This window comes from Nerophis lumbriciformis, linkage group LG35 (genome assembly GCF_033978685.3).
Source record: "Nerophis lumbriciformis linkage group LG35, RoL_Nlum_v2.1, whole genome shotgun sequence".
Taxonomy (NCBI): domain Eukaryota; kingdom Metazoa; phylum Chordata; class Actinopteri; order Syngnathiformes; family Syngnathidae; genus Nerophis; species Nerophis lumbriciformis.
The window spans coordinates 16620001-16644476 of record NC_084582.2 but is presented as its reverse complement, the minus strand read 5'-3'; the positions used below and the strand labels follow the sequence as shown (position 1 = coordinate 16644476).

Here is a 24476-nt window from a genome sequence, read left to right as displayed (position 1 = left end):
ATTAGAGAAATTATGCAAGTTCTCAGAACAATACGAAAGTTAGCCAGGCTACCAGGGGCACTAGACATGAAGGACATGTCTATTTACGACCGGTGTTTTAGACAGGCTAAAAAAAATACAATTAATTAATATTAATTGATTAATATTAATTAATATCGCTAAAATCTGTCCCATTTAACCACAACCGATGCTGAGATTATTATACATTCAATTACGTCTCTTCTCGATTACTGTTACGTATTACTTTCGGGTCTCCCTATGTCTAGCATTAAAAGATTACAGTTGGTACAAAATGCGGCTGCTAGACTTTTGACAAGAACAAGAAAGTTTGATCATATTACGCCTATACTGGCTCACCTGCACTGGCTTCCTGTCCACTTAACATGTGACTCTAACGTTTTACTACTTATGTATAAAATACTAAACGGTCTAGCTCCATCCGATCTTGCTGATTGTATTGTACCATATGTCCCGGTAAGAAATATGCGTTCTGAGAACTTCGTCTTATTAGTGATTCCCAGAGCCCAAAAAAAGTCTGCAGGTTCTAGAGTGTTTTCTATTCAAGCTCCAGTACTCTGGAATGCCCTACGGACAACAGTTAGAGATGCTACCTAGGTAGAAGCATTTAAGTCTCATCTTAAAACTCATTCATACACCCCAGCCTTTAAATCAGGGCTATACAACTACATGATGAAGGGGGCTGCAATTTCAAGGGCCCAAGGGCTCTGGGGCCGGAAATCGGAATGTGGATGTTTCGTCAGAAAGTGCTTTCGCAGGTTATATTCCTTTGAAACTGTGTTTACTTAATTGCAAATTAAACACATCCGCTTTCACATTGCACTATCAATAAATTCATTATTCTGCCCTCGCTACTCGTTTCCAGCGTGTGCAGCTAATTAAAAGCATTAAGAAACAGAAGCTCGAGAAGTTTTGTTGAGGATTGATGTTCCTTCTTTTGCAGTCTTTTCCTTCCTCAGTTTTATTTCTCCACACTTCTTCCTTCATTTAGGTTTGTAAGACTGAAAATCTAAACATAGAATAAATACAACAAAAGTATAACATCTAATTGTGTATTTGAACATAAATAATGGCCATTGTGTATTTTACATAAATAAAATAGAAGTTTTAGTGTGACTGTTTTTACACGATAAACAACAAATGTTTAAGCATTAAGAAATTACACATTGCACACACTGTATGTGACTTATCACAGTTAAACCTAAGATGTAGTGTTGTCGCCCTCTACTGGTCAAATGTAGCGCTACATGTATTGAATGAGTTTTGATCGGCATAGTTACTCACAGACAAATACCAACGCGACCACGAATACAAAAGACATCACAATGTCAGCAATTTCAATACAAAACAAACTAAATATCTTTATGCACAATATCTACTTACAAATGTTTGACCAAGTTTCGTAATGAAGCTTACACGCTGGGATTTCTACCATTGTTGCTGCTTGTCTGGATCAATGTGTCCGTCGCTTGAAAGGTCCGTGAGAAAACAATGACTCAAGCATTGCTCAGGGCAGAACATTCATACTTTGTTGTCCAGTCGTTGATAAAAGTCTGATTTTTTCATTCTATTTAGATTTTTTTTTTCAGGAGTGATCGAGTAGTTTTCTACTACTCACCCCACTGTTGATTCATTGTGACACATATGCCTCGCTGTTGGCCCCTGCGGGACGGCTGGAGTACTGCATACATGAGCAACCCAAGTTTTAGTGGTTTCATCATCAATGGTTGGGTGATGTTCGGTGGGCCGGTTGTGGCCCGCGGTTCGCCAGTTGAATAGGCCTGCTTTAAATAGACCCCTTTTTAAACCAGTTGATCTGCCGCCTCTCTTTCTGCTTTGGCCCCCTCTCCTGCGTAGAGAGGTTATCAGGTGGCCATCAATCAGTTTCCACGGAGGAGGCGGTAGCTGTTTCAAGTCGGGACCTGGGGTGGACCACTCCTCTATCGGTCAGAAAAAAGGAACTTAAAACATTGTATGCACATACAAAACTTAACACCTTTAGTTTACCAGTACGTGGTAACAAATATGGAATGGATTAAGGTGTATTAATGTAACAGAAAACCTAAGAATTTTCTAAATAAGAAACATTTATAGTCTAGTTGTGGTAATGAGTAACACAAATATGTGACACAAATATATATATATATATATAACATTTCTAAAATATTTGAATGATTACCTGTATATCTTATAGGGTAAAGTCTAATATTGTCATGACCCATGTCCCGGATCATGTTTTATGTTCTGTTAGTTTTGGACTTCATAGTTCCTGTTTTTTGTGCACCATTGTTTGTTTTAGTTACCATGGTTACTTATTATTTCCACCTGCCTCTGATTAGTGTTCACCCGCTCACCTGCTGCCCGAGCACTAATCAGAGGCATTATTTAAACCTGCCTTGCCCTCCAGTCAGTGCTGGAGTATTGTTTGTTGTATGCTGTGCACTCCCTGTTTCATGCAATGCTCTGTTCATGCTTGTTTTCTGGAGATACCATAGTTCATGCTGATGATTTCATGCTTAGTTCATGCTGCTCGTGCCTTGCCAAGTAAGTTTTGTTTATTTATGCCACAGTTAGCGACCTTTTGTTTCATGTTCATAGTTCAGGCTAAGTGTTAGCTTTTGTTTCTTGCGTTAAGTTGTGCCTTCGCCTTGTGCGCCTTTTTTGTTTTCACCTTTTTTTGAACATTAAAACCATGTTTTCTTGTACACCGCCTGTCATCCCTGCATCTTGGGGTTCGTCACCTCCACATCATAACAAATATAATAGGAAGTGGGGATAGGCAACACAAGCAATTTTTCCAATGTTTAAGATCCTTTTAATTTTTTTAATTTGTATTTATGCAATATGCAATCAGATCAAAGTGCAGGGCATTTTTTGAACAAAAAACTAATATTTTCCAGCTCATTTTGTATTGCATTTGTTCATTTTATTTCTATTTAAAATTAGTCTAATGTCTTTTAGATGCAAATGAACCCCTCCACAGCTCACCCCGTCCAGCTGACTGAGGCTGCTTCTCGGCTCCAGCCGCAATTTTTGTTGTTTTCGAGGTACACTTCTCACTAGGTACAGAAAAAATACCACAAATTAGAATTGAATGCTACTTTTTTTAAATTAGAAATGGCAAGAGCAGAGTATTTTAGCAACCAACCATACATAGATTATAACCTGAGACTGACCAGGAGCTAGAGGAAAGTCTCTTTTTACTTCTTCAAATAAGACTGGAAGTCTGTGTAGGAAGCTGAGCTGCTTAATACAACCAATAACAGATCATTTTAGCTTATGGGTCTCATCTTAGCTGAACTCTAACAAAAATTAATGGCGGACGCATACATAGAAACAGAGTGAACACTCTTGTTTCTCTCCACTATGTTTGCGTCTCTGAGGGGCGCTACAATATACACATAAGCGTAAACGTAAGACAATAAAGTAGAAATTTCCCAAATCAGACCTAAACTCAAATCAGCTGTTCTTTATCTAATTTTGAACAGTTCCTGAAACTTTAATGAAAACCGCCCATAACGTTTTGAGTTATTTTGCTAACTATATAAAATACATACAGATAAACCAACGGCAACTATTACATAACCTCCTGGCGGGTGTAATAAATGTATCAACCTATCTGTCTATGAAATTAACAAAAAATGTAAATGTTAAAATAATTGAACATTGTTTAATATTGTCATTATTGTCTTCAGGTGTGTTAAAGTGGCCCAATCTCATACTAAAAGACTTTCTAATCTTGTATGTATCTATGGATGTAGTGCAAGTGTAAATGCAGTATAATGTTAATTTTATTAGCGTTCTTTTGTTGAAAGGCTTAAAATGTTATTTTTTTCAAAGCAAGGATATGCAAGGGGTAACAACTAATCTAGAGTAAAACATAGTACATTAGCATCATTTTAAAAAGACAGTTTATTCAAACAAAAAAGTTTACTGAAGCGATATTTGAAATACATATTGAAAATATAATTAAAAATATGTATGTATAAATCGGCGCCGATCCCGTGGGTGCACTGCAAAAACTAAAATCTAAGTAAGATTAAATATCTCAAATAAGGGTGATATTTGCTTATTTTCTGTCTGATAAGATCATTCTTCTCACCAAGCAGATTTTATGTTAGAGTGTTTTACTTGTTTTAAGGGTTTTGGTCCTAAATTATCTCAGTAAGATATTACAGCTTGGTGCTGAGATTGTATGACCTATATTGAGTAAAACATGCTTGAAACTAGAATATCAAGTGTTGCAAAGCTGTGTCATCAACACTCACAAGTATAAAACTACTTTTTTAAAGTAATAATTTCTTATTTCAAGCATGAAAAAAAGAAAATCATGACTTTGACACAATTGTGTCTTATATTAAAACAGATGACAGCCAAATGGACTTTGCTGTTTTATTTTCAAAGAAACAATAGAAAATATGTACTCATCTAGTAGTACAGTTGTTATTAGTGAGAATATACTTATTTTAAGGTATTTTTGGGTTCATTGATGTTATCTCATTTTACTTGTTTTGGAAAGTCTTGACAAGCCAAATTTTCTTGTTCTATTGTTAAGTTAAGTTAAAGTACCAATGATTGTCACACACACACTAGGTGTGGTGAAATTTGTCCTCTGCATTTGACCCATCCCCTTGTGCCACGCCCGGGAATAATTGTTGGTGATTTAACCCCCAATTGCAACCCTTGATGTTGAGTGCCAAGCAGGGAGGTAATGGGTCCCATTTTATAGTCTTTGGTATGACTCGGCCGGGGTTCGAACTCACAACCTACCGATTCAGGGCGGACACTCTAACCACTAGGCCAGTGGTTCTCAAATGGGGGTACGGGTACCCCTGGGGGTACTTGAAGGTATGCCAAGGGGTAGGTGAGATTTTTTTTAAATGTCTGTCAAAAAGAACTGTGAAAAGAAATGCAACAATGCAATATTCAGTGTTGACAGCTAGATTTTTTGTGGACATGTTCCATAAATATTGATGTTAAAGATTTATTTTTTTGTGAAGAAATGTTTAGAATTAAGTTCATGAATCCCGATGGATCTCTATTACAATCCCCAAAGAGGGCACTTTAAGTTGATGATTACTTCTATGTGTAGAAATCTTTATTTATAATTGAATCACTTGTTTATTTTTCAACAAGTTTTTAGTTATTTGTATATCTTTTTTTCCAAATAGTTCAAGAAAGACCACAACAAATGAACAATATTTTGCACTGTTATACAATTTAATAAATCAGAAACTGATGACATAGTGCTGTATTTTACTTCGTTATCTCTTTTTTTCAACCAAAAATGCTTTGCTCTGATTAGGGGGTACTTGAATTAAAAAAATGTTTATAAGGGGTACATCACTGAAAAAAGGTTGAGAACCACTGCACTAGGCCACTATTGGCAGATCATTTTGCTAAGTTCAAATAAAATACCTCTACCGTATTTTTCGGAGTATAAGTCGCTCCGGAGTATAAGTCGCACCGGCCGAAAATGCATAATAAAGAAGGAAAAAAAACATATATAAGTCGCACATTTGGGGGAAATTTATTTGATAAAACCCAACACCAAGAATAGACATTTGAAAGGCAATTTAAAACAAATAAAGAATAGTGAACAGGCTGAATAAGTGTACATTATATGACGCATAAATAACCAACTGAGAACGTGCCTGGTATGTTAACGTAACATATTATGGTAAGAGTCATTCAAATAACTATAACATATAGAACATGCTATACGTTTACCAAACAATCTGTCACTCCTTATCGCGAAATCCCATGAAATCTTATACGTCTAGTCTCTTTCGTGAATGAGCTAAATAATATTATTTGATATTTTATGGTAATGTGTTAATAATTTCACACATAAGTCGCTCCTGAGTATAAGTCGCACCCCCGGCCAAACTATGAAAAAAACTGCGACATATAGTCTGAAAAATACGTTTTTTTTTTATTTTTTATTCTTGTTTTTGAACACTGACTTTTTGCAGTGTGCTGAGCGCCCACGTGGCATTGATGGGAACTTTCAATCTTTAAAATCATTTTTGAAAAATCAATCTTATTGTACCGTATTTTTCGGACTATAGGTCGCTCCGGAGTATAAATTGCTCCGGAGTATAAGTCGCACCGGCCGAAAATGCATAATAAAGAAGGAAAAAAACATAAATAAGTCGCACTGGAGTATAAGTCGCATTTTTTGGGGACATTTATTTGATAAAACCCAACACCAAGAATAGACATTTGAAAGGCAATTTAAAACAAATAAAGAATAGTGAACAACAGGCTGAATAAGTGTACGTTATATGACGCATAAATAACCAACTGAGAACGTGCCTGGTATGTTAACGTAACATATTATGGTAAGAGTCATTCAAATAACTATAACATATAGAACATGCTATACGTTTACCAAACAATCTGTCACTCCTAATCGCGAAATCCCATGAAATCTTATACGTCTAGTCTCTTTCGTGAATGACCTAAATAATATTATTTGATATTTTATGGTAATGTATTAATAATTTCACACATAAGTCGCTCCTGAGTATAAGTCGCACCCCCGGCCAAACTATGAAAAAAACTGCGACTTATAGTCCGAAAAATACAGTAATTTTTTTTTTTTTTATTCTTGATTTTGAACACTGACTTTTTGCAGTGTGCCGAGCACCCACGTGGCATTGATGGCAACTTTCAATCTTTAAAATCATTTTTGAAAAATCAATCTTATTGTACCGTATTTTTCGGACTATAAGTCGCTCCGTAGTATAAGTTGCTCCGGAGTATAAGTCGCACCGGCCGAAAATGCATAATAAAGAAGGATAAAAACATAAATAAGTCGCACTGGAGTGTAAGTCGCATTTTTTGGGGACATTTATTTGATAAAACCCAACACCAAGAATAGACATTTGAAAGGCAATTTAAAACAAATAAAGAATAGTGAACAACAGGCTGAATAAGTGTATGTTATATGACGCATAAATAACCAACTGAGAAGGTGCCTGGTATGTAAACGTAACATATTATGGTAAGAGTCATTCAAATAACTATAACATATAGAACATGCTATACGTTTACCAAACAATCTGTCACTCCTAATCGCTAAATCCCATGAAATCTTATACGTCTAGTCTCTTACGTGAATGAGCTAAATAATATGATTTGATATTTTACGGTAATGTGTTAATGATTTCACACATAAGTCGCTCCTGAGTATAAGTCGCACCCCCGGCCAAACTACGAAAAAAACTGTGACTTATAGTCCGAAAAATAAGTTTTGTTTTTTTTATTATTCTTGTTTTTGAACACTGACTTTTTGCAGTGTGCAGAGCACCCACGTGGTATTGATGGCAACTTTCAATCTTTAAAATCATTTTTGAAAAATCAATCTTTTTGTACCGTATTTTTCGGACTATAAGTCGCTCCGGAGTATAAGTTGCTCCGGAGTATAAGTCGCACCGGCCGAAAATGCATAATAAAGAAGGAAAAAAACATAAATAAGTCGCACTGGAGTATAAGTCGCATTTTTTGGGGACATTTATTTGATAAAACCCAACACCAAGAATAGACATTTGAAAGGCAATTTAAAATAAATAAAGAATAGTGAACAACAGGCTGAATAAGTGTACGTTATATAAGGCATAAATAACCAACTGAGAAGGTGCCTGGTATGTTAACGTAACATATTATGGTAAGAGTCATTCAAATAACTATAACATATAGAACATGCTATACGTTTACCAAACAATCTGTCACTCCTAATCGCTAAATCCCAATAAATCTTATACGTCTCGTCTCTTACGTGAATGAGCTAAATAATATTATTTGATATTTTACGGTAATGTGTTAATGATTTCACACATAAGTCGCTCCTGAGTATAAGTCGCACCCCCGGCCAAACTATGAAAAAAACTGCGACTTATAGTCTGAAAAATACGTTTTTTTTTTTTTTTTTTCTTGTTTTTGAACACTGACTTTTTGCAGTGTGCTGAGCGCCCACGTGGCATTGATGGCAACTTTCAATCTTTAAAATCATTTTTGAAAAATCAATCTTATTGTACCGTATTTTTCGGACTATAAGTTGCTCCGGAGTATAAGTTGCTCCGGAGTATAAGTCGCACCGGCCGAAAATGCATAATAAAGAAGGAAAAAAACATAAATAAGTCGCACTGGAGTATAAGTCGCATTTTTTGGGGACATTTATTTGATAAAACCCAACACCAAGAATAGACATTTGAAAGGCAATTTAAAATAAATAAAGAATAGTGAACAACAGGCTGAATAAGTGTACGTTATATGAGGCATAAATAACCAACTGGTATGTTAACGTAACATATTATGGTAAGAGTCATTCAAATAACTATAACATATAGAACATGCTATACGTTTACCAAACAATCTGTCACTCCTAATCGCTAAATCCCAATAAATCTTATACGTCTAGTCTCTTACGTGAATGAGCTAAATAATATTATTTGATATTTTATGGTAATGTGTTAATAATTTCACACATAAGTCGCTCCTGAGTATAAGTCGCACCCCCGGCCAAACTATAAAAAAAATTGCGACTTATAGTCTGAAAAATACGTTTTTTTGTTTTTTTTTATTCTTGTTTTTGAACACTGACTTTTTGCAATGTGCTGAGCGCCCACGTGGCATTGATGGGAACTTTCAATCTTTAAAATCATTTTTGAAAAATCAATCTTATTGTACCGTATTTTTCGGACTATAAGTCGCTCCGGAGTATAAGTTGCTCCGGAGTATAAGTCGCACCGGCCGAAAATGCATAATAAAGAAGGAAAAAAACATAAATAAGTCGCACTGGAGTATAAGTCGCATTTTTTGGGGACATTTATTTGATAAAACCCAACACCAAGAATAGACATTTGAAAGGCAATTTAAAACAAATAAAGAATAGTGAACAACAGGCTGAATAAGTGTACGTTATATGACGCATAAATAACCAACTGAGAAGGTGCCTGGTATGTAAACGTAACATATTATGGTAAGAGTCATTCAAATAACTATAACATATAGAACATGCTATACGTTTACCAAACAATCTGTCACTCCTAATCGCTAAATCCCATGAAATCGTATACGTCTAGTCTCTTACGTGAATGAGCTAAATAATATGATTTGATATTTTATGGTAATGTGTTAATAATTTCACACATAAGTCGCTCCTGAGTATAAGTCGCACCCCCGGCCAAACTATGAAAAAAACTGCGACTTATAGTCCGAAAAATACAGTAATTTTTTATTTTTATTCTTGATTTTGAACACTGACTTTTTGCAGTGTGCCGAGCACCCACGTGGCATTGATGGCAACTTTCAATCTTTAAAATCATTTTTGAAAAATCAATCTTATTGTACCGTATTTTTCGGACTATAAGTCGCTCCGGAGTATAAGTTGCTCCGGAGTATAAGTCGCACCGGCCGAAAATGCATAATAAAGAAGGAAAAAAACATAAATAAGTCGCACTGGAGTAAAAGTCGCATTTTTTGGGGACATTTATTTGATAAAACCCAACACCAAGAATAGACATTTGAAAGGCAATTTAAAACAAATAAAGAATAGTGAACAACAGGCTGAATAAGTGTACGTTATATGACGCATAAATAACCAACTGAGAAGGTGCCTGGTATGTAAACGTAACATATTATGGTAAGAGTCATTCAAATAACTATAACATATAGAACATGCTATACGTTTACCAAACAATCTGTCACTCCTAATCGCTAAATCCCATGAAATCTTATACGTCTAGTCTCTTACGTGAATGAGCTAAATAATATGATTTGATATTTTACGGTAATGTGTTAATGATTTCACACATAAGTCGCTCCTGAGTATAAGTCGCACCCCCGGCCAAACTACGAAAAAAACTGTGACTTATAGTCCGAAAAATACGTTTTTGTTTTTTTTTATTATTCTTGTTTTTGAACACTGACTTTTTGCAGTGTGCTGAGCACCCACGTGGTATTGATGGCAACTTTCAATCTTTAAAATCATTTTTGAAAAATCAATCTTTTTGTACCGTATTTTTCGGACTATAAGTCGCTCCGGAGTATAAGTTGCTCCGGAGTATAAGTCGCACCGGCCGAAAATGCATAATAAAGAAGGAAAAAAACATAAATAAGTCGCACTGGAGTATAAGTCGCATTTTTTGGGGACATTTATTTGATAAAACCCAACACCAAGAATAGACATTTGAAAGGCAATTTAAAATAAATAAAGAATAGTGAACAACAGGCTGAATAAGTGTACGTTATATGACGCATAAATAACCAACTGAGAACGTGACTGGTATGTTAACGTAACATATTATGGTAAGAGTCATTCAAATAACTATAACATATAAAACATGCTATACGTTTACCAAACAATCTGTCACTCCTAATCGCGAAATCCCATGAAATCTTATACGTCTAGTCTCTTTCGTGAATGAGCTAAATAATATTATTTGATATTTTATGGTAATGTGTTAATAATTTCACACATAAGTCGCTCCTGAGTATAAGTCGCACCCCCGGCCAAATAAATGATAAATGGGTTGTACTTGTATAGCGCTTTTCTACCTTCAAGGTACTCAAAGCGCTTTGACACTACTTCCACATTTACCCATTCACACACACACTCACACACTGATGGAACTATGAAAAAAACTGCGACTTATAGTTCGAAAAATACGTTTTTTGTTTTTTTTTTATTCTTGATTTTGAACACTGACTTTTTGCAGTGTGCCGAGCACCCACGTGGCATTGATGGCAACTTTCAATCTTTAAAATCATTTTTGAAAAATCAATCTTATTGTACCGTATTTTTCGGACTATAAGTCGCTCCGTAGTATAAGTTGCTCCGGAGTATAAGTCGCACCGGCCGAAAATGCATAATAAAGAAGGAAAAAAACATAAATAAGTCGCACTGGAGTGTAAGTCGCATTTTTTGGGGACATTTATTTGATAAAACCCAACACCAAGAATAGACATTTGAAAGGCAATTTAAAACAAATAAAGAATAGTGAACAACAGGCTGAATAAGTGTACGTTATATGAGGCATAAATAACCAACTGAGAAGGTGCCTGGTATGTAAACGTAACATATTATGGTAAGAGTCATTCAAATAACTATAACATATAGAACATGCTATACGTTTACCAAACAATCTGTCACTCCTAATCGCTAAATCCCATGAAATCTTATACGTCTAGTCTCTTACGTGAATGAGCTAAATAATATGATTTGATATTTTACGGTAATGTGTTAATAATTTCACACATAAGTCGCTCCTGAGTATAAATCACACCCAAACTATGAAAAAAACTGCGACTTATAGTCCGAAAAATACGTTTTTTGTTGTTGTTTTTTATTCTTGTTTTTGAACACTGACTTTTTGCAGTGTGCCGAGCACCCACGTGGCATTGATGGCAACTTTCAATCTTTAAAATCATTTTTGAAAAATCTATCTTATTTTAGTTAATTTTGCGGCGAGTTTGGTCCGTTTTACAAAAATAATAAAGCCACAAATCATATGTGATATTAACTTTGCTGAACGTCTATTTTTTTTAATACACACACACCCGAGCACCCACTGGCAGAAATGTAGATCGGCGCCTATGTATGTATACAAATATATTTTTAAATATATTCAACAGTAGAAGTTCAAAGAATAAATACAATATAAAGTTGTCAAAATAACAAAACAACCATGTTGCTCTTCATCTGTGTGACCTCCTCTTTCAGGCTCCCCTCCAAGCAAAGTCAACGGTGGGCGTGGCCTCGCTGCTAAGTTTTCAGCCCACTCCGGAAGTCAGGGCGATGATCTCGCTCTCCCATTGGCTCCTGTCTGCAAACACGTCACAATCATGATTAGAATTGATGATCTGACGTCTGATTTCATTGTCTAGCAACGGGGACTGGGGGAGAGAAATCTGCTTGAATTTGGAAGCTTCGTCTGAATTGATCACAGCAAGTATGAACGTGATTTTACGTCCCGCTTAAGTTGTGTTCGGCCAGGTTGACGCGGCTGTCTGCCCGGAGCCAAGAGTCCGCGGCCATGGCTCTGCTCAGGCTCGGGGAATCGCAGGTTTAAAGGAAAAGTTTAGCCCTTTTGGGAGAGCTATGCTAATGCTATGTTAGCGTCTGCTGGCACAGACATGGCCGCTCGGGCCTGCGGGCTAACTTATGTTTTTTAAAAAAAAGCTAACGTGCTCAGCTTACCAGGATTGTTTACTATGCGCCGCTTCCCGAGTCCGATGTTTAATTCCCGATTCCAACGCAAGGTTCTTTTCTAATTATCGCCGTTACGTTTTCCTGTGCGACTGTAGCCATGCGCAGTGAGGCTGCCAAAATAAAGCTGCTGGATGCTTATTGGTCCTACTGCAATCCATGTGATTTCCTGGGATGTCTTTATCAAGTTGGTTACACTACTACTATTTTTTTTGTTTTGTTTTACTTCCAAACGCATCAGCTGACGCTGTATTAAGACTATTAATGCCATCATTTTACAGAGAGAGCATTATTAGTTGCATGGAAATAACTAGTTAAGTTATGATGGAAAATTGTAATAAAACTATTAGACTTAGACTTAGACTTCCTTTTTATTGTCATTCAAATTTGAACTTTAGAGCTCAAATGTCTATTTTCTATTTCCTGCTGGATCTACTCTCTATTTTATGCTGCTGCTGTCACATATACTGTAATATTGTACATGGTCATTGGTATTGGTATATATTGTATATATGTTATAGACATAATATAATATATCTGTATATATATTATTCTGTACACATATTATGTATATATTCGTATATATGTTAGATTTTTTATCGCTATATTAGTCTATTTATATCTGCATTGTCCTTTCCATCCTTACACTTTCCATCATTGTAACTGAGCTACTGTTTTTAACAATTCCCCTTGTGGATCATTAAAGTTTGTCTAAGTCTAAGATAAGAACGACATTTCGTTACATAAGCTCATGGTAGTGCAGGATAAAAAAGCAATACGGTGCATATATAAATAAATAAATATATATAAATAATATATAAATACATACATATAAATAAATAGATTACTGTACAGATAAATATATTGCACTTTTTCACATGCGTCCACGTTTATGGATGTATCCAATCCAATCCAATCCACTTTATTTATATAGCACATTTAAACAACAAAATGTTTCCAAAGTGCTGCACAACAATATTAAACACAATTAAAAACAATATAAAATAAGTATGATTAAAAACAATTTCAAAGGGTAAAACCAATTAAAACAGTAAATAGAAAGCAACATTTTAAAAACAAAGAGGACCACACAACTCACCTAGTGTTAAAAGCCAGAGAATAAAAGTGGGTCTTAAGACGAGACTTAAAACACTCCACTGTGGGAGCAGTTCGAACATGGAGGGGCAGAGTGTTCCAGAGCTTAGGGCCGACCACAGAGAAGGCCCTGTCTCCCCTGGTTTTAAGTCTCGTCTTGGACACCACGAGCTGGAGCTGGCTCTCGGACCTCAGAGCGCGCGCAGGATTGTAAGTTTGGATGAGGTCCGAGATATACTGAGGTGCCAGTCCATGTAAAGCTTTAAAAACAAACAGCAAGGTTTTATGTTATATTATCTTTTTTATTCCAGCGAGTTAATCCATTTTGAGGGGAGTTGAGGGGATAATTTAATTATGATGCGTTCAAGAGTCTTACGGCCGGAGGGAAGAAGCTGTTACAGAACCTGGAGGTTCTGCTTCGGAGGCTGCGGAACCTCTTTCTAGAGTCCAGCAGTGAAAACAGTCCTTGGTGGGGGTGGGAGGAGTCTTTGCAGATTTTCTGAGCCCTGGTCAGGCAGCGGCTTTTTGCGATCTCCTGGATAGGAGGAAGAGGAGTCCTGATGATCTTTTCCGCCGTCCTCACCACTCTCTGCAGAGACTTCCAGTCTGAGGCATTGCAGGCTCCAGTCCAGACAGAGATGCTGTTGGTCAGCAGGCTCTCTATAGTGCCTCTGCAGGATGTGGTGAGAATGGGGGGAGGGAGCTGTGCTCTTTTCATCCGACGCAAAAAGTGCATGCGCTGCTGAGCTCTTTTTACAAGAGCTCCGGTGTGTAGGGACCAGATTATATTGTCAGTTACTTGGTGCTGCTTACTATCTTCACCGCTGTGCCGTTGATGAAGAGTGGAGCGTGGCTGGACTGGTGCTTCCTGAAGTCAACGATGATCTCCTTGGTCTTGTTGACATTCAGGACCAGGTTGTTGGTTCTGCACCAGTCAACCAGATGTTTCACCTCCTCCCTGTAGTCCATGTCATTGTTGTCACGGATGAGGCCCACTACTGTCTACCTCTATTAACTACTACTATTAACACAAACTGCAGCAAAAAAAACTACCTGATTGCAGTGCTCTGTGTCCTAAAACATAATGAATGAATTAAAAACACAGAAATTATGATCTTATTATTATGGTTTTGTACAAATCTACATGTCTGAAAAGAAGGATCAAGAAAGATCTGATTAGTCCTACCTCTTCTGCATGTCTATTACTCCATCCATCCATCCATCTTTTTCCGCTTATTCGAGGTCAGGTCACGGGGGCCACAGACAGGAAAGATGAGGTCACCTACCTAGGTTCCATTCTAGAGGCTAATCTTTCCTGTGATAAAATGGCAACCAAGGTAATCGAAAAGGTCAACCAACGAACGAGATTTCTCTATAGAATCTCCTCTCTGGTCAACAAAAGCACCATGAAGATTCTAGCGGGAACTCTCGTTCAATCCTTTTTCGATTACGCATGCACCTCCTGGTACCCTAGCACCTCCAAAACCCTCAAATCTAGACTCCAAATATCCCAGAACAAGCTAGTCAGATTACTTCCAGACCTCCACCCCAGATCACACCTCACTCCTAGCTGCTGGCTCAGGGTGGAGGACAGAGTAAAACAACTTGCACTGAGCCTAGTCTATAAAATCCGCTACACCTCCCTGATACTGAAGTACATGTCAAACTACTTCCTTAACGTAAATGACCGCCATAACCACAACACCAGGGGGAGCTCCACTAACCATGTTAAACCCAGATTCCGATCTAACAAAGGTCTTAACTCATTGTCTTTCTATGCCACATCAATATTGAATGCGCTCCCAACAGGTGTAAAAGAAAGGGCATCTCTATCCTCCACCAAAACCACACTAAAAGAACACTTCCAGGCAACTTCAACCCTAAACTAACACCCTCCCCGGATTGTCCCTGGATTTTTAATAATCCAATGTAAATAATCAAATGTAGATACTTTTTCTTATGCTTTCTGATCTCTCTCTCTATGTCCACTACTTGCTGTACATATCCTACCAAGTCAGTCCTACACTGTTTCAATGTTCATTGTTGATGACTGAAGTGTTGATAACAACCAAACCTAACCCCCCCCCCCCCCCCCCCCCCCCACATCCCACACCCCGGATTGTAAATAATGTAAATAATTCAATGTATATACTCTGATGATTATCTTGTGTGATGACTGTATTATGATGATAGTATATATGATAGTATATATCTGTATAAGGAATCCATTTAAGTGGACCGCGACTTAAACAAGTTGAAAAACTTATTCGGGTGTTACCATTTAGTGGTCAATTGTACTAATAAAAGTCTCAATCGATCAAAAAGCCTAAGCAGGGAAGCCCGGACTTTCCTCTCCCCAGCCACTTCATCCAGCTCCTGACAGAGGATCCCGAGGCGTTCCCAGGCCAGCCGGGAGACATAGTCTTCTCAACGTGTCCTGGGTCTTCCCCGTGGCCTCCTACCGGTCGGATGTGCCCTAAACACCTCCGTAGGGAGGCGTTCGGGTGGCATCCTGACCAGATGCCCGAACCACCTCATCTGGCTCCTCTCGATATGGAGGAGCAGTGGCTTTACTTTGAGCTCCTCCCGGATGGCAGAGCTTCTCACCCTATCTCTAAAGGAGAGCCCCGCCACCCGGCGGAGGAAACTCATTTCGGCCGCTTGTACCCGTGATCTTGTCCTTTCGGTCATAACCCAAAGCTCATGACCATAGGTGAGGATGGGAACGTAAATCGACCGGTAAATTGAGAGCCTTGCCTTCCGGCTCAGCTCTTTCTTCACCACAACGGATCGATACATGTCTATTACTGATAATGATAATTATTACACACATTACTTTTAAAGTTAAACTTAAAGTACCACTTATAGTCACACACAAGGGCAGCACGGTGTACCAGGGGTTAGTGCGTGTGCCTCACAATACGAAGGTCCTGGGTTTGATCCTGGGCTCGGGATATTTCTGTGTGGAGTGTGTATGTTCTCCCCGTGACTGCGTGGGTTCCCTCCGGGTACTCCGGCTTCCTCCCACCTCCAAAGACATGCACCTGGGGATAGGTTGATTGGCAACACTAAATTGGCCTTAGTGTGTGTGAATGTGAGTGTGAATGTTGTCTGTCTATCTGTGTTGGCCCTGTGATGAGGTGGCGACCGAATGCAGCTGAGAAAGGCTCCAGCACCCCCGCAACCCCGAACGGGACAAGCGGTAGAAAATGGATAAATGGATGGATGATAGTCACACACACGCTAGGTGTGGTGAAATTACTCTCTGGGTTTGACCCATCCCCTTGTTCCACCCCCTGGGAGGTGAGGGGAGCAGTGAGCAGCAGCGGTGGCCGTGCTCAGGAATAATTTACATAATTGTACATGCTTAATTGTGTCAGTATTGCTATGCAGTCATACTCACAGCTATGTATGCATATTTTGTGCAATACATACACTTATGTATGTTTTTCTGGTACAATATTATACGTTGTACCATAAACGTATCCGTCAAAAGCTAGCCATATGTGCAATACTGCTATGTGCCATAATTTCAGCAATTTAACTACCCAGGGAGGTGTGCACACATGCACTTTTTACACTACAGCACTTTTACATCTGCCTTATGGCCACTTTAACTGCAATGGTCACTTTTGATTTTTGATCTTTTAAATTTAGGTAATGCAGCAACTTATTGTTATATTTGGGTCTCTCTATGTAATGGTTATTGTTGAGTCTTGTATTTTCATGTAGTGTTTATGGTATCTGATTGTGATGTTTTTTTTAATTTTATTTTACTGTATGCACTTTTTAAATGGACTTTGTCTGTACTGGCATCAACTTGTGTACTACATATAAAACATTATGGTAGCTAATCTTTACAATCTGGCACATTTGTATTTATATGTCCATTAATGTGCATTCTTAAAAATTACAATGTTGTGTTTGTTTACATTTTGTCAATTGAATTGTGTTTACTTCTTGTGTGGGAAGAAAAAAGGAAGATTTTGGGGCAAATTAAACATCAATAAACAATTTGGAGTCAAAGCCAGATTATAGCTTGTGCAGTGTTATGGTAAAATAAAATGCAAAATTAAGGATACCATTGAGCAAAAGTTAATGTTTAATGATAAATAACAAATAGATAGGGTTAGAAATAATGGATACTCTCTATAGAAACAAGTAAATATAAATAAAAAACAATAACAAATGCAACGGGAAAATGCTGCAAATTGAAAATTCCACAATCACTACAACGCTGCGAGATCAGAAACAAAAATAAAATTCTGCACATGCAAAAAACACACACAAGCTTTCAAGAATAACTGCATGACAGAAATGCTGAAAGTTGAAAAAAACAAAATTTACCAGGCTCCCTAGGGAGCCAGACCTACGCTACGCTACCATTAGCTCTGTAAATTGGTCAAGATGACATAATTCTGATAAATGTGCCATCTACTTCTGATTTTAGACCAAACCTTTTTAACAAAGTATTCTGCTTTCACTTTTTCCAACAGTGTCTTTGGTGCACTGAGACAGGATGAGGAGAAGCTGGCTGCTGACAACATAAAAATATGGAGGCTTTGCTGTGATCACCATGACGGCTTCATCGCCATCCAGTAGCAGCATGGATTCATGGCCACAAAGGCGTGGCCTTCAGACTGTGAGTATAATCACCTTTTTTTGTCGACAAAAGAAACCTTTTGGAAATCAAATGGGGGTTCGACACTATCTCACCTTAGTGTTCATTTATGCCCAAGCAAGAGAGTCTGACCAACTCAGATATTCACAGATATGTATAACATACAGTATGTGACACATGTCCCATTTTTCTGGCCCACCTATTTGTAACTAAGGGCCCACTCCTAACCAAGCAACTATCATCAGCATTCTCTGAGAATTTGCTTCTTATCAGGCATACGCGTCTTCTCCTGTGTCATTTTCATCCTTGGAAATCTTTTCCCACACCACAGACGCAGTTGCCCAGCAATCATGTCTTCAGCAAGATAGAAAGAGGTCACCCCAGGGCACACACTTGTAAAATAAAGCAATAATTACAAACCCTGTTTCCATATGAGTTGGGAAATTGTGTTAGATGTAAATATAAACGGAATACAATGATTTGCAAATCCTTTTCAACCCATATTCAATTGAATGCACTACAAAGACAAGATATTTGATGTTCAAACTCATAAACTTTATTTATTTTTTTGCAAATAATAATTAACTTAGAATTTTATGGCTGCAACACGTGCCAAAGTAGTTGGGAAAGGGCATGTTCACCACTGTGTTACATCACCTTTTCTTTTAACAACACTCAATAAACGATTGGGAACTGAGGAATCTAATTGTTGAAACTTTGAAAGTGGAATTCTTTCCCATTCTTGTTTTATGTAGAGCTTCAGTCTTTCAACAGTCCAGGGTCTCCGCTGTCGTATTTTACGCTTCATAATGCGCCACACATTTTTGATGGGAGACAGGTCTGGACTGCAGGCGGACCAGGAAAGTACCCGCACTCATTTTTTATGAAGCCACGCTGTTGTAACACGTGCTGAATGTGGCTTGACATTGTCTTGCTGAAATAAGCAGGGGCGTCCATGAAAAAGACGGCGCTTAGATGGCAGCATATGTTGTTCCAAAACCTGTACCTTTCAGCATTAATGGTGCCTTGGACACTAATGCACCCCCATACCATCACAGATGCTGGCTTTTGAACTTTGCGTGATAACCGTCTGGATGGTTTGCTTCCCCTTTGGTATGGATGACACGATGTCGAATATTTCCAAAAACAATTTGAAATGTGGACTCGTCAGACCACAGAACACTTTTCCACTTTGCATGAGTCCATCTTAGATGATCTCGGGCCCAGAGAAGCCAGCGGCGTTTCTGGATGTTGTTGATAAATGGCTTTCGCTTTGCATAGTAGAGCTTTAACTTGCACTTACAGATGTAGCGACGAACTGTATTTAGTGACAGTGGTTTTCTGAAGTGTCCCTGAGCCCATGTGGTGATATCCTTTAGAGATTGATGTCGGTTTTTTGATACAGTGCCGTCTGAGGGATCGAAGGTCACGGCCATTCAATGTTGGTTTCCGGCCATGCCGCTTACGTGAAGTGATTTCTCCAGATTCTCTGAACCTTTTGATTATATTATGCACCGTAGATGTTGAAATCCCTAAATTTTTTGCAATTGCACTTTGAGAAACGTTGTTCTTAAACTGTTTGACTATTTGCTCACGCAGTTGTGGACAAAGGGGTGTACCTCGCCCGATCCTTTCTTGTGAAAGACTGAGCATTTTTTGAGATGCTGTTTTTAGACCCAATCGTGGCACCCACCTGTTCCCAATTAGCCTGCACACCTGTAGGATGTTCCTAATAAGTGTTTACTTTGATGAGCATTCCTCAACTTTATCAGTATTTATTGCCACCTTTCCTAACTTCTTTGTCATGTGTTGCTGGCATCAAATTCTAAAGTTAATGATTATTTGCAAAAAAAAAATGTTTATGAGTTTGAACATCAAATATGTTGTCTTTGTAGCATATTCAACTCAATATGGGTTGAAAATGATTTGCAAATCATTGTATTCCGTTTATATTTACATCTAACACAATTTCCCAACTCATATGGAAACAGGGTTTGTACAACAGTCATGACTTAAGTATAAATATTTAATTATCTGGCGATTTATTTGCATTTAGAAGTTTGTTTTATGCAGATCCATCACATGAAAATCAGATTAAAAAGCATTTAAATTACAGGGTGTAATTTAACAAAATAGGTAACAAACCAAGCAGGGTGAATACTTTTGCAAGGCACTGTACAATGAAACCTTGATTTACACACTTAACTGGTTATTGAACAGAGTTAGTAAATAGAAAAGTTTGTATATTGAAGCAAATGTAATTATGAATAACAACTTCCAGCCTTAATAATACCTGGGATTTATATAGCGCTTTTCTAAATACCCAAAGTCGCTTTACATGTGTGTGGGGGGTGGAGGGTGGAAGGGAGGGACGATAAAAACAACTTTATTAGAAAAAAATAAATAAAAATAAAAATAAATAAATAAATAAGAGACACCTAGGGCAGGGTCAGTTTGGAAAGGCTAATGTGAAGAGGTGAGTTTTTAGGGTGGCTTTGAAGGTAGGGAGGGAGGGGGCATCTCTGATGTGCCTGGGGAGAGCGTTCCAGAGAGAGGGGGCAGACACGGAGAAGGCCCTGTCGCCCCAGGTTCGGCGCCTGGTCTTGGGGACCTCAAGGAAGCCGGCATCACTAGACCTGAGGGAACGGGACGGGACGTGTGGCTGGAGGAGGTCAGAGAGGTAGGGTGGTGTCAGGTTATGGAGTGCCTTGTAGGTGGTGAGGAGTATTTTAAAGGTCATTCTGTATTTGACAGGCAGCCAGTGGAGGTCATGAAGGACAGGTGTGATGTGCTCTCTGGAGCGGGTTCCGGTGAGCAGGCGGGCAGCAGAGTTCTGGACGTATTGCAGTTTGTTGAGGGTTTTGGAGGTGATGCCGTAGAGGATGCTGTTGCAGTAGTCTAGCCGGGATGAGATGAAGGCGTGGATGAGGGTTTCGGCAGCAGAGGATGTGACGGAGGGCCGGAGACGGGCAATGTTTCTGAGGTGGAAGAATGCAGTTTTGGTGATGTGGTTTACGTGGGGGAGGAGTGAAAGGGTAGGGTCGAAAATTACACCTAGATTGCGGATGACAAAAGTCCATATTTTTTCCAAAGTGTAGTCTATTTGAACACAATATAAAGGGCTATACAGTACCTAAATCAAACAAACACCAAGAGGGTGATGGACCAGCTTTTTATTTAATAAAAAAAAAAAAAAATCTAGCTGAACTTTCCTCACCTGCCAACAGGCACGCACACTGTCACTAGCCCTGTGGTACTCTCACAGTTCGATTTTCTCAAAATCCTTAACTTTAACAGCTAACTTTAAGCACTAAAAAGATTATGAATAAAACATAAAATCCACTTTACTGCTGTTGACATGTGCTGCCTTGCTGCCACACTGTTTTGACTGACTGGCATGGTTCAATGGCGTTTTTAATTTCACTCTCAATCCTATTCACAACAGTTATGGCTTATATGAGACTGACATGTCCAAATGCCTTACTTTAATACTTTACTTTTCATCAATTCTGTCTTTGTGATTGTTTTTTAGATGAACCTGCGGTCAATATTCACAGCAGACCAGCAGAGAATCCTCGAACGTTACTATGATAACGGTATGACCAATCAGAGCAAGGCTTGCTTCCAGCTAATTCTGCAATGTGCTCAGGAGGCCAAACTGGACTTCAGTGTTGTCCGGGTAAGAGGAATGTGACTATTTCCTTTTTTGTAAATTAGTTTATCTTGGTCTCTGGAATGTTTGTACTTAATATTTCCCGTTCTCCTCCCTGCAGACATGGGTTGGTAACAAAAGACGGAAAATTGCCTCCAGAGTAGACCAGAATGGATGCATGTCGCATCCCTTACCGAGTCATGGAATGGCTGGGGGACTGCTGTCCAATCACACATTAGCTGGGGGAGCTCTACCCAATCACGGGCTGTCAGCGGCAGCATTGCTGCCTGCTGAAATCACTGCTGCCCGCAACATCCAGAATCGTGCTCACCTTCTCCCTACAGCATCCACTTTCCCCACTTTTTCGACATCATCTTGCTCTGCTTCCTCTCCTCCTCCTCTCAGTAGTGGGAACAACAACAACAACAATAATGATGATGTCATACTGACTGGTATCTATTCCCTCAACTCCAACACTTGCTCACGACCAAAACACACCGCCTCTGTGCCCCAGTCAGAGTCTGCTTCATCCCTGATTGGCCAGACCCTGCAGAACAGAACCAGCTCCAGTTCGTCACCTCTCCACTCCAAACTTGTGTCACTCTCTCAGAATCCACCATTCACCTCTGCCTCTGCATCTCTAGTTTACGCTGCTGGAAGGGACATGAAGGCAAGTCTGTCCCTCAGGGATGTAGCATTGACGGCAGGAGCTGGAGGGCTCCCTCCGAGCTGGTCTCGACCGTTTGGTGTTGCACAGACTCGCCCATGGTCATCCTCTGTTCAGTCCCAAGCTCAGCTTCAACCCAGCTCGAGCACCAATACCCAACCACCACCACCTCTTCCACAAAGGACTCTGCTCTCCCTCCCACTCAAAAACTCTGGCCCAACCTATGAGCAGACACCATGTATCCGAAAGGTGTTTACCTTAGCAGATAGAGGTGAAAGCAGCAGAAGTAAGCCCGGACTTGGTTGTACTCTGAAAGGCCAGGAGATCGAGAGGCCAGTTTCACACACTTTGGATATGAGTCATAACTTCTCTATTGCCATGGAAACCGCAGATGAGGAAAATGAGTGGCAAAGGGAAGAAGAACTGGCAAATATGGCTGCTCAGAATAACACCAGTCAGGAGCAGATGTCTTTAGTCAAAGGAAACCAGTCATTGGCCCCGGCCAGCTCCAAAAACCTTCTTCACAGCAACTCATCTTATCAAGGAAACTGCTTGCTCGCACAGACCTCACTTTCTGAGGAGGCCAGTTTACAGGTAAGGGAGGCATTATAAAGTCATCCAATCTAAGCCAATTAAAACGCCAAGCTTGATTTGTCTTTTTCTTTGGTTGCAGACTTCAGTCAGTGCTGCCCCTTGGGTTATCAGCAACTCCAGAAAGAGAACTGTGAGTCCCGATGAGCCAAATCTAGCTCAAGCTTGCAAAATACACTTCATTAGGTACACCGTGACCTGCATAAACTAGTGAGATTCAATTTGAGAGCTGTCTCAAATAATTTTGCCATATTACAATGCCCAGGTTTGATTGTGGAGTAATAGTAAAAAAAATTTTTTTTGTAGTTATTTTACAGCTTTATAGAACTGTACTAAGAGCTGTTTCTATTATTTTGGTTACCTTATTTTCTTACATGAGATGGAAAGAAGCATACAGTTCTACACTTCTTTTCCATCCATCCATCCATTTACTACCGGTTGTCCCTTTCGGGGTCGCACGGGATGCTGGAGCCTATCCCAACTGCAACACTTCTTTTCTTGTAAGATATGTCATTAGATTCTGCAGGTGTACCTAGTGAGCAAAAACAAATACTGCACATCTTTCATATATTCAAAATGTACCCATAAAGGGTATTTTGTTTAATTTGCTTTGTATCAATACAAAATATGCATTATGAAGACTACTCTCTGCATTTATTTGCAGATGTGTGCATGTGTTGGTATTAGACATACTGTAATTAAATTAAAAAATAATACAACACTTATAATACAACACTTGTTAGTCTCATAAAATAGAAACATAATTACTGTGCAGGACAGTTGTTGTTGTTGTTGGTTCTTCATTTCCTCTGTTGTAATATTGCCGTCTGCTTTCTAAAATTAGATGTTGCTTCGCGTCAGTGTCCATGTTTGTGTGTTCAGTTGCAGGATCGGACACAATTCAGTGACGGGGATCTCATTCAGCTGAAGCGCTACTGGGAAAGGGGAATGACCAGTCTGGGCTCAGTGTGCAGGGAAAAGATTACTGCTGCAGCAAACCAGCTCAATGTAGACCCTGAAATAGTCAAGGTACAAACACTGAACATGTGAAAATACAAGTCAAACTCAAACAATTAGAATATTGTGCAAAGGTTCCTTAATTCCAGCAATTAGATTTACAAGGTAAAACTTGATATATGACATAGGCTTATTACATACAACTCAAGATATTTAAAGCCTTCTTTTGAGATAATTTTGATGATTATGATTTACAGCTTATAAAAACTTCCAATTGACAATCTCAGAAAATGTCTGTTTTGTATAAACACTAAGCCATGATCCTCAACATTATAAAAATAAAGGCTTGACATATCTCACTTTGCATGTAATGACCTTATATCAAAAAATAGATTCACATTTGAAGTTAAATTGCTGACATGAATGGACTTTTGCACGATATTAACATTTTTGGAATTTCACCTGTATGCGTATTTCATTGTGGTATTTCATGCATTTCAGAGATTTATTTTATAGTTAATGTATGGGTCTACCATACATTTATGTGTAAAATTTAAATAACGTAGCCCTAACTAAAAAATGTTTGGACTGGAAAATGTTGAATATCCAATGTATTCTTGTTTTTAGTCCCTGTCAATTTTAATTATAATTTTGCTTCAAG

The 24476-nt window shown here is 38.6% G+C and overlaps 1 protein-coding gene and 1 long non-coding RNA gene across 3 annotated transcripts in view; one reads left to right on the top strand and one right to left on the bottom strand.

The window, feature by feature from the left end:
* Positions 1-649: 649 nt before the first annotated feature.
* Positions 650-12367, bottom strand: LOC133575214 (uncharacterized). 2 transcript variants are annotated; one of them, XR_009811472.2, is made up of 4 exons: positions 12224-12367; positions 11711-11849; positions 3007-3077; positions 650-1958 (listed from the first exon to the last, which is right to left on the bottom strand). It is a non-coding gene; the product is annotated as an uncharacterized lncRNA (long non-coding RNA). The 2 variants fall into 2 exon arrangements; XR_009811473.2 differs by lacking the exon at positions 3007-3077.
* hdx (highly divergent homeobox) overlaps positions 11827-24476 on the top strand; it is a 17695-nt gene continuing 5045 nt past the window's right edge. The window contains exons 1-6 of the mRNA XM_061927784.2: positions 11827-11975; positions 17824-17969; positions 21481-21627; positions 21722-22861; positions 22941-22991; positions 23741-23887. Coding sequence (XP_061783768.2) covers positions 17904-17969; positions 21481-21627; positions 21722-22861; positions 22941-22991; positions 23741-23887 — 1551 coding nt within the window. The 5' untranslated portion in view covers positions 11827-11975; positions 17824-17903. The remainder of the gene's footprint in view (positions 11976-17823; positions 17970-21480; positions 21628-21721; positions 22862-22940; positions 22992-23740; positions 23888-24476) is intronic.